Genomic DNA, 11,161 nt, shown 5'->3' with positions numbered 1-11,161 from the left:
GCTGCAGGAGGCGCACGCTGCTACAATGACAGCACAGCATGTGTTCTGTGCCAGGCCACGTCTCAGGCTCATCAGAGCCACATGTGATTGCACCCATCTTCTAGATGAAGGGGTTGGGGTTCAGAGCAGCTCAGAGACCTACCTACAACCTTGTCATTGGGAGTGAGCAGAGGGATAGCTGGGATTTGAACCCCCTGTCTACTTGAATCTCTGTCACACATTCCATTCTCAGAAAGTCAGCCGATGGGGAGGAGACCTGTTAGGGAACAGTCACTCAGACATGTCAGGAAAAGATGTCTCACACGGGGGACAGGTGTAAAACAGAGGCTTTAATCCAAACAGCAAGGGAGGTGCAGGACTAGGGGAAGGAGCCAGGAAGGCGATGGCCTGGCCCTGGAAGGGAGGCTGGCACTGGGCCTTTCCTAGGACACTGCCTGTGACACTGATGACTTGAGCCCCAGCTCTGTTCAGATCATCACTAAGCCCTGGCCAAGCCCCTGGGTTGTGCTCCTCAGTGTCCATTCCCCAAGGGGTCTATGGACACAGACACAGGATGGGCAGTGCAGAACAGGGTGAGTATGGCAGGGAAGCCCACAGGTACCAGTTCAGTCACAATGCTAGGAGAAACTGGTGACTGTGACTAGGTCCCCTTCTGCAGTCCATATCCAGGGCACTGCTTGCCTCTTCTCATAAGGGGAGAGGGAGAAAGAGAGGGCTGCTGCCTCCCCTGACATCTCACACCAGCCACAGACCTACCCAAGCAAGCAGAGCAGTAAGCAAGGGCCTCAGGTGAAGCTCAAGATCAAAGCAGGAAGGAGGTAGCAGAACTGATCAGGCCTAAGAGTGACTGGAGGAGGCCAGATTCTCACAAACACAGCAGCCCTAGTCTCCCTGAGTCTCTACCATTCTCTCCCTGACAGAGACAGTTCTGGAAAGAGGTCTCACCCAATCAACAGGCTTTCCCAGGAGCCTGGAGCAGTTTCCATAGCTAAGCTACCCCCAGGAAGGGGAACGTTACTAATAGTCACAACACCCGGCAAATCCAAGGGCCAGGGAACAAAAGCCAGAATGAGGATGGGCACAGGTAACCTCAGGGCCTAGAAGGCTACCCTGAGAAAGCCATCCTCATCATCCATAGCCCCTCTACCCACCATCTCCCCAATCCCGAGCCTCCCCACAGCTGCTGACAGCCTCACCCTTCAGCCCCACAGCAGATACCCAGTGGAACACAGCTCGGGAAGCTGACCAGCCAGCCCCCGCAGGCGCCGTGTCCCCTCTCTCAACGAGGAGTCTTGTCATGGGAAGGGAAAGCAATGGGAAGAGCAGGATGCCCTTGTCTCCACATTGGACTGGGCGGAGAGAAAGGAAGCAGGAAGGACAAGGGTGGACAGGGGCCCCGGGACCAGGTCCCAGCCCCTCTCTTCTTGCTTGCCCACCAGACGAACAGTCAAAGACTGGCCACACTTTGGTCAATTCCTCCAACTCAGGCCCTGTTCAGCACCCATCTCAGTAAACAGCCTCTCATCAAACAGAATGAACAAAGGTGGGTGGGAGGGGTGCCGGGTCAGAGGGCACAGGAGAACTGGCCAGGGTGGCTCTGGTGGCTCAGCCTCTCCTAGCCTGATGTGACAGGATGGATGGGCAGCAGGCTCCCGAACTTGAAGTGTTGTATCACAGGGAACTTCTCCAGGCACTGAGAAAGGAGGGGGAGACCAGGAGGTGAGGCCTGGCTGGTCTCTTGCATCCCCAGGGACCAGACAAACATGAAGGCTCAAACTATGGGGTATCCATTAATGCTCAAGAAGCCACCCAGTCAGAGCAGCCCCTGGCCTATACACAGAAGGATGACACTTTTTCATCCTGTCCTTATTCTTCCCCTCCAAAGATACACACAGTAGAAGTCAAGACAGGCATCTGAGAGACATTACTTGACCCAGAGGGGAAGCTGGCCATAAGAAATAGAAAAGATCCTCCCACAACCCCCATCCCAGTCCTGGCCCTTAGAGGTGTGGAGTCATCTGAGCACAGCTGAGGAGGTTAGACCCTATTTTCTGTAGTCTTTGGGCGTCTGGCTTGAAAAGACATCTTCACTCTTAGAATGAGACCTGATACCTCTGTCCCACCTTGGCAGCAGCCTCTGTGGAGCTCAGGGCAAAGGCACTGAAGGTAGGCAAAGGGATGGGGACTCCCTGAGCCCAGTTCAGACTTGTGGTAAGAAGAAGTGAAGACGCACAGGCAGCCTGACCCCAGGCTCATACCCCTACATACCTAGCCTGCCACAGGCTGTCACAGTAGCCCCAGCTATACCTACCAGGCTGGTAGGTCTACACTTTGACCTCAGAAACAACCCTCCGTGCGCTAGGGACCTCTAGGTTATTGGAGAATAAGACTTAAAGACTCATAGGAGGTAAGGGCTTCTGTCTGTGGTCAAAGGAGTAACCTGATTGGCTCACCTTCCCTTACCCCAGAAAGCAGCTTCAGAACTGAAAGGAGCGCATATAGGACAAGTAGGACAGAGACTGAACTCCAACATGGAGTCAGGCCTGAGCCAAGACAGTGGTGAGAAGGGAAGTGCAGCCTGTCCCTGGGGGAGGAGCAACATGTCCAGGCCTGAGGCAAGGCAGCTGCCACGGTGCTTAAGTCATCAGGAAGTGGTGGGAGTTTAGAAGTCACCCCCCCCCCCTTCAGGGCCTGGAATTCCAGAAAGGGTCAAAGGTCAACTTGCCTCAAGCTCTCAAAGAAGAGAAGCCAGAAAGGCGAGTGGGGGAAGGGCAAAAATAGTAGCCTTCTGTCCAGAGGACTGCGGAACCTGAGCTGGAAAGAAGCTATAGGGCTAGAGGAAGGACAAGAAACCAGGGCAGGAGAAGCATCTAAAGAGGGCCTTTCTTCCAGCAATACTGGCCAACTACTGTGCCTGGGCTGTGAAGTCTACCACCTCCTGACCCCAGGAGTCCAGGCTGGGTGGTCTGTGATTCAAGAAGAGGTAGGACTCTCCAGGTACAGTGGCAGCCTTCAGGACAGAAAGACCACCAGCATACAAGGCCCAGAAAGCCCAATACCTCTCTTAAAAGAAAAAAGAAAAAAAAAAAAATAACCACTCCGGAGAGGCAACTAACTGTCTAATGCCAGGTCTGAGCAGGCCTCTGTTGGCAGCTCAGCGCGCCACAGTCTTGTACTTCAAGTCTAGTGAGCCTCTGAAAAGTAGGTCCTTTCCTGGGCCCTCTGGGCAGCAGCTTACAGTCCCCATTCTCAGGGACCAGAGATAAAAGCACCAATAAGAACTGGTGGCGCGGGCTGGAGAGATGGCTCAGTGGTTAAGAGCACTGACTGCTCTGCCAGAGGACCCGGGTTCAATTCCCAGCACCCACATGGCAGCTCACAACTGTCTGAAGATCCAGTTGCAGGGGATCTGACACCTTCGCACCAATGCACAAAAAATAAAGTTAAATAAACCATAAATTATAAAAAAAAAAATAAAAAAAAAAAAAGAACTGGTGGCGCACACCTTTAATCCTAGAACCGGGGAGGCAGAGGCAGGCGGAGCTTAGTGAGTTCAAGGTCAGCCTGGTCTACAGAGCGAGTTCTAGGACAGTCAGAACTGTTACACAGAGAAACTCTGTCTCAGAAAACCAAAAAACAAAAACAAAAAAGAACTGGGTACTCTGGGACAGTGGTGGCGTACACCTTTAATCCCAGAACTGGGAGGCAGAAGTAGGAGAATCTCTGAGGTCTAAAGAGTGTTTCCCAGGACACCCAGGGCTACACAGAGAAACCCTGTCTTAATCCCTGCTCCCCCCCCCCAAAAAAAAATCACCAAAAAGAAGTGGGTCCTACAAAGCCTTGAGATCCTCATTGCTTCAGCAAGCTGTGACTTACACTACAAATCCAGTCTTGGCATAGGGGCCTGAGCCAGGGCAGGAGCCAGCTCCCACTTGCCGCGTACAGCAGGTGAAATGTCCAGTCTTCAGTCCTTTCATTAACAACTACAGACACCTAGCAGCCCCTTATGACTTAAAGCTCGGGTCAAGGCCGCCAAGGCCTGTTGTCCTGCCCTCCTCTTGTTTCTGTTGGCTCCTCCCTCAGCTTGCAGATCTGCCTGGTTGCTGGCCCTCCCCTTGGGAGCTGAATTAACACAGGTCTGAAGACATACAAAGCCAGCATTTGGGATTCTAAGCAAGGAGGCAGCTGGAGTTCTATCTTTGATATGAGGGAAGCTATACACACCCTCCATGCTGACACTTCCCCAGCAGTGGAGTGACCAGCAGCAGGGCGGTCTTTTCTGTATTTCCTACAGGGACTCAGAGAAGTAAGGTTGTAGAGATAGGACAAAGGGTAGTGCCCAGTGCTGGAGCTGACATGCTGAACAGGAAGAAGTCTGGGCAGCTCCAGGAATGATCTCCCAGATGAGAGGCATGTGGGCTGAAGCCTAAACATAGGATGTGGCGTCTAAAGAAAAAGGGTCAAAGAGGGAAGAACAGAAGAAAGCTGCCTAGACCCAGACCTGGTCAGACCATGTTCTAACCAGGTTCTAACACTCTTTTTTTGATGTTGTTGTTTGTTTTTTCGAGACAGGGTTTCTCTGTAGCTTTGGAGCCTGTCCTGGAACTAGCTCTGTAGACCAGGCTGGCCTCAAACTCACAGAGATCCACCTGCCTCTGCCTCCTGAGTGCTGGGATTAAAGGTGTGTACCACCACCATGGCCCAGATCAGACCATGTTCTATTAACCCCTTCAGGACCAATCCAAGGGTGTCAGGCCAGTGGGAAACATTTACACTACAAATCTGGCCTGGCTAGCCTCTAGACCCTTCCCCGTTGTCCTGTCTCTGATGGATGGGGTGAGCTCTGAGTTCAATGAGCTGAATTTACAGAAGAGAGGGATGATGTCAAGAATCAGAGATGGGCAGCTGCAGGACAATTCCTGAGGCTGTTAGAGAGTGGGAGGGGGAGAAGGGGTTGCACAAGACAAGTATTTCCAATGATTAGAATGCTTGAGCTGTGGGAAGAGCCACTGGAGACAGGTAGAAGGTGTCCTCTCTGCCTTTTTGTGGAGGAGAGTGTGGGAGGCACTAGGAAGGGCAGGCACCTTTCAGCAGGGAAAGTATCCCAGCAGCAGATTTGTGAGCCAAGAACAGAGGGAAACACCTATAATCTTCCCACTAAAGAATGCCAATGACTACCTAACTCTACCTCTTCCCAGTTACCTCCTATAGTAGGACAGCTTGCTTTGGGTAGCTCTAGGATCACACCCATCCTACGTCACTTTGGGAGAGATACTCAGGTTACCAGAGCTTTGAGGGGCTTCAGGCCATTTGACAAGTAGAAAGAGAGTCCCCATCTTCCCTAGCAGCAGGAGCCATTTCAATCCCTACGCTATGCAAGGCTGAGGCAGGTTTCTGCTCAGTGCCTTGAGACTGCCCATTAGGTTCTGAGGTCCCCAAGTTCAGAGAGAAGTAGCAGTCCTGAACTCACCCCAGGACTAAGGGACAGCAGGGGCAGGCGTGATGGCCAGACCCCACTCACCTCTGCCTTATACATGCGGATGAGGCCCTGGTTCACTTTGGACCATGAGGGGACAGCACTGATGTTCCACAGCTGGTTGGAGTGCTCTGCAAAGGGGCCGGTCTTCATCTGGAAAAGAAAGTCCAGGACTAGAGAAACAGAAAGCAGAGGCTGCCCGGGGGTCTGCCCCTGCTCTCCTGCAGCAAGGACACACATAAGATGGGGGTGGGGGGGAGCAGGTACACTGATAAGGGAAGGGGGCTTGGCCTGTAACTGCTGAAAAAAATGGAACCTTTCTCGCCCACATCCTCCACTTACCTTTCTTTCCCTCAGACTGTAAAACTGAGGCTCCATTCCCAATACCTATCAAGTTTTGCAACCCTAGGAAGACAAAATCTCCACCCTGAGAGAGTAAGATGTGTTTCCAATCAGACAGCAGCCAGGTTCCCTTCCCCACACTGTACAGTGCCAGGCAGGCCTCAGAGGGTGGGAAAGGGGCTGTGGAGGGCCTGCTGAGAGGCTCTACTTAGTAGACCGGAAGGAGGCTACAGCTCCAGAGCAGCACAGGTCAAGAGGAGGGCAGACAGACGCAGAGTGACAGGTCAGCAGGAACACGGAGTCCATCTCTGTGGTCCTTCTTGTTCAAGAACCTGACCCCAGGAAGGCAGAGAAGCACTGCAGCCAGTCCAGAGCAGTTCCTGTGACATCAGATCCACAGCACCAGGAAAGAGAAGCCTGTGTCCTGAGTGGAGTCTGCCACTGAGAGTGTAGCTTAGCACGCCCTCCTCACTGCCTTCCCAGTTTACAGGCAGCATTTATGTTGGGAATAGGGCTCAGCATCCAGCCCCAGGCTACAGAGAAAGACTCTAAAAAGCAAAGTGACTAAGTTTGGCAAGAAGCAGAGACCTGAACTTTAGTGAGTGGAAGGTTCCAGAACCTTCATGGAAGGCTCCACATGGAAGGGGTGAGGTACAGGGTAGTCCAAGCAGAAAGGATAAACCCAAACATTCTTTGTAATGGGACATCACAGGCTACTTTAGTGCCAGTCCACTCCCCCAGGTCTCTACCTCAGTAAGAGCAACTTCTAGATTTAAATTAGAAACATTGCCATTTTCCCAATTTCTCCCTCCCCTGGCAAAAGTCCCCAGTGAGAGTCTGTCTCAATGGTCCCTCCCCAGCGGTGAGGTCACCAGCCAGCCCTACTCTCTGCCAGGCATTTGTGGAGTCTCCTTGACCAGGAACAATGTTTACAGGGCCTTGAACTTCCTGAGATTTACCCCTACTCTTCAGCAAAGACTCCCCCTTCGGTCTCTCCAGTCCTCCACCCTCATCTTGCACACCTGCAAGCCAGAGACATCAGACTGGTGGGGCTGTGGACCAGGGTCCCAACTGCCAAGTCTCACAGCAGGTGCTCAAGGCCTGCTCAGCCAGGGCTCTGGGGCAAGACAGACAGAGGGATACTGAGTCCTGCCTGGGGGACCAGCCTCGCTCACCAGCAAGGGACACTCAGAAAAGGATGTCTACCAGGCTGCAAGAGTTGTGAGGCCCAGCACATCTCTAGAGAGGCACCCCACCCCCAGGCATTCAGTGAGAGCCTCAGGTCTCACAAGTCCTTCAGAAGGAGGCTCTGCAACTCAGAGAAAGAAAAAAATGGATGAGGGGGAAAAAGGAGTCGGGGGTGAGAAGACAAAAAAAAAAAAATTAGCTCATTCTAGCCACAAAGGGAGAAGAGAAAGAGCGAGAACAAGCAAGCAACTGCAGTCCCGCAGTGACCCCCGGGGAATCGTGTGAGTCAGAGCAGCCATATTGAGCAGGAAATTACTCACAGACGCTGCGTTCCTGCCTCTCCACTCCCCAGAGAATCGGCCTTTTGTAAATGGTTCCTCTGTCAGTAACTGAGGGGGATGGGCGGGGTGGGGGGAGGCTCAGCACAGCGCCTTCCTGTCAGCTCCTTCCCTTCCAGCTGAAATCTGATCCCTCCCTTCCCAAAACTCCAAATTTAGAAGCCAGATTGAAACTGAAATTCTTTTCCTGCCTGCCCTGGACTCTTAAAGGCGCCAGGGCTTCATTTCCTGAAGCAGTATGAGCCCTGCAAGGTGGGCTTCCTCCGCCGCCATGACCAGAGCTATCAAAGCAGGCCCAGCAAAGAGAAATGGTTTCCTTCCCAACTTCCTTACATTTATTTGACCAGTAGATATTGCAGATCTACAGAGGCAACAGAGCCCTGAACACCTCCTAGACTTCCAGGATGCTGTACCCCAGGGTCTGGTGGTCCTAACCAAGCCACTCACTCACTCACTGCTGCTGCGCACTCCTCTCAAGTGCACGGGGCAGGCGGGGGAATTATCTGTGAAGAGCAGGGTACTGTAACAGTAACCAGACAACCTAGCAAAGGCAAAAGGCCCTTGGCTACCACAGTGCCTAGCAACCAACCAGCGCCTGACCCAAGAGCCTGGAACCAAGAGAAAACCAAGCCTTGCAAAGAAGGTACACAACAGCCAAAGAGCTTCCCCTCCCACTTCCTACCTCTGTTCCTGAAGCCACCCGAGTTCAATGCACTTTTAGCGCCACCTCGTGGCCACTTTGGGCTACCTTCTACAGCGTCCTCTCTCCCAAACTTTGGGAAAGCTTTTGAGGTTTTATACCAGCAGAAACAAACAAACACACTAAGTCTTAGCATGGGATCGATTGCCAGTCCCCAAAGCCCATCCTGGCTAGTCTCCTTGTTAGAATTATTGACAAGGACGCAAGGGGCTTGGCAGGCCGCCAAGGGAAGCAGAGCCGCTTAGGCTTTTGGACACAAGCAGCAAGCTCTGCAGAATGTGTGGTTTTTCCCCATCTAGTTCTTCCACCTCATCCTAGAGCTCCCAACCCTACACTTCACTCTTAAGGAGTCCTGTAGAGCTGGTTTTCAAGGCAGTGAGCTAGGCTGCCCCCAAGTCCTCCTGACCTTGAGCCTGCCACTCTGCTGAAGGCAGCACATCTCCAAGAACCAAGTAATGGCCATTCAGCCATCACTCCAGGCTCCATTTGCTGACTTGGAAAAAATGTGTCATTCCCCTCTGGCTTCTGGAGCTTGGCAGAAGCCTGAGGCAAATGCTGACCAGAAGAAACTTAAAGAGTCGAGACTGCTAATCAGGTTCTTCCCTACTCAGAAGCTAGGACCAGGAAGCCAAGAGTAGCATCCATGGGCAGGAGTTGTTGTGTGTATTTCCACAGAGCAGACAGCAGGTGGCCACAGGAAGAGAAGGAAGACAGGACTTTGTAAATTTAGGATGAGAGTTTACAGGTATAGGTGGAAGAATGAAAAGTTCCAACAACTCTAAGAAGCAAGGCCCTGACACTGTGGGTACCTCGATGAGCCAGAAAGCTGGCATAGACCCAAGGCTGTGAATGTTCAAGGTCCCGGGGCCACCTTGGGAACGTTACAGCACCACACCATAGGGAATTCTGCCTTAGTGAAACAAGGGCTTCCTTCCAGTTACGGAATCTGCCAGGTGGTATGGGGCCCAGGGACTGTCATCACAGGCACACTGCTGAAGCACAGACAAACACAGCTAACTACTCCCATCACTCCAGCTCGTCTAGGGATTCCAGCCTGAGTCCACAGCACATGGCTCTACAGACTCGTTGGTGGACTGATGGACGATGCCTGCCATCCTTTCAGGCCTGTTGCAGGTCATCAAGTCTAGCTAATACCTACAACTTTAATCCATCAGTTCAAGAGCCCTGTGGGAACTGAGTGTGCTATTTATTTTGTAATCCTCAGCAGTCAGTAGGTTGAGGCAGGAAGACTGTTGTGAATTTTAAGACCAGCTTGGGGGCAGCAGAGTGCAGCTCTAACTCAAAGCAAACAATGAAAGAGTCCTTCCGGTCTGGGAGAAGGCTGGCAGCTGGGCAAGCAGGCCCTGGTAGCCAAGGCAGGCTAACAAAGGCTGCTGTGGCTCTCACCTCAGTGATGAACAGGATGCACTGGAGGAACATGTAGTCCTTGTGGTTCTCACTCACCGCCTTCTCATCCACAAAATGTCTGGGCTCCAGGTGGGGGTGGTCTGGGGAGAGCAGAGGCCTCTGATTGAGCCTGAGCACTAGGTGCCCACCACACACAGATCAACAACCCCTGTGATGGTGTGCTGGGGCAGAGCTGTGGTGGAGTGCTTGCCTAGTACATAAAGATCTTAACGTGAGCCCAGTGGTGGCACACACTTTTAATCCCAGCACTCGAGGCAGAGGCAGGTGGATCTCTGTGTGTTCAAGGCCAGCCTGGTCAACAAGAACTAGTTCAAGGACAGGCTCCAAAGCTACAGAGAAACCCTGTGTCAAAAAACAAACAAACAAACAAAAGATCTTAATGGTCTTAATGGGACTCAGAAATCCCTACCACCTAGTGAGGTGCCCACTGCACACAGCCAGCCACCATGCACGTACCTGTGGTGACACTGGTGCACACAAACCTGCTGTGCTACCAATCAGCGGAGGCTGAGTGCTGTGTACCCACTTAACCATGACAACAATTCTGTTCCTAGTTTGTCAGTACCGGTCTCTGCTTTTTAAGCACCATTAGCATGCACATCTCCCTTAAAAGTTACCTCAGCTGGGTATGGTAGTATACACCTTTAGTCCCAGCACTCAGAGACAGGTGAGTTCTTGGCTAGCCAGGAAAAAAAAGTATCCACAGTGGAGTTAACAGTACATACTCACTGTGTCAAGAAGCACACACTACAGTACTCATGCAATGAAACCATGCAGCTATACCAGGTGATGCAGGAATGTATCCTAGCAAACCAAACTCAACTCAGCACATGGCAGCGAGACCTTAGATGGTCCAGCCTTCTACATCTATATAACAAGACTAGAATAGCATGCCCCTCTACCCTGTCAGATGCTGAGGCCATACTAGGTATGGAGCCTGCCCTTAAATCTTCCTGGCATCCCTGAGAAGACTGTGGTAGAGGTATCTAAAATGGCAAGTTCTCAGGCATTAGGCATTTCTGAGTATTGATTAGTGGCAACTCATTCTCCATAAAACTAAAGATGATCACTAACTCTACCCAATGGTGGATCCCAAGATGCTGACATGCCTGGATAATCATTTCAAAGTGAGGAGCATGGCAGAGCAGACCTGGGAAGCACACAGGAAACAGCATTTGGCAGCAACTTCCCATATGCCCACTGCATAGAGTTCCATAACAACAGTGGATGAGATGGATGATTGCCAAATCAAAAGAGGCCCGAATTTTCAACTTAAACTCCACAGCTGTTGCAGGGAATGCATGCATTCACACCAGTCCATTATGCACCAGGCACGTGCCCTGCTTCAGTCTATGTCACTATCCATGATTCTGGTGGTACTCCACCTTCATATCCTCCAGCTGGTCACACTGACTAAAAGCACTAAGTCAACAGCAAATCAGCCTCCATCAACAGCAGATCTAATGTCCTGCTCTACAAGCTGTCATTATGTGCACTGGGCAGGAGGAAGGAAAAAGGAAGGACTTGGGGTTCAAGGTAGAGAGACATGACCATCCACTAGTACCTATGAGCTGTGAGCTGCCCCAGATGAAGGGCAAGAACTGGAAGTCATCCAGACCCCACACACCCTGGCTGCCTGCAGGTTCCATCCTGTACGTCTTCTGCAACTTCCGCATAACCTCAAGGTAC

The 11,161-nt window shown here is 51.9% G+C and overlaps 1 protein-coding gene across 1 annotated transcript in view; it reads right to left on the bottom strand.

Moving 5' to 3' along the window:
- Positions 1-309: 309 nt before the first annotated feature.
- Ptpa (protein phosphatase 2 phosphatase activator) overlaps positions 310-11,161 on the bottom strand; it is a 30,710-nt gene continuing 19,858 nt past the window's right edge. Inside the window, exons 7-10 of the mRNA XM_041674861.1 lie at positions 11,037-11,161; positions 9,452-9,552; positions 5,522-5,629; positions 310-1,693 (exon numbers count right to left, since the gene is read on the bottom strand). Of these exons, the coding sequence (XP_041530795.1) occupies positions 1,616-1,693; positions 5,522-5,629; positions 9,452-9,552; positions 11,037-11,161 (412 nt within the window). The 3' untranslated portion in view covers positions 310-1,615. The remainder of the gene's footprint in view (positions 1,694-5,521; positions 5,630-9,451; positions 9,553-11,036) is intronic.

Source organism: Microtus oregoni, unplaced genomic scaffold (assembly GCF_018167655.1).
Source record: "Microtus oregoni isolate MIOR12 unplaced genomic scaffold, Mior012 000025F_ref0000491, whole genome shotgun sequence".
In the NCBI taxonomy this organism is placed as follows: domain Eukaryota; kingdom Metazoa; phylum Chordata; class Mammalia; order Rodentia; family Cricetidae; genus Microtus; species Microtus oregoni.
The sequence above is the reverse complement of the archived record's forward strand: the minus strand, read 5'-3'. Positions and strand labels throughout refer to the sequence as shown.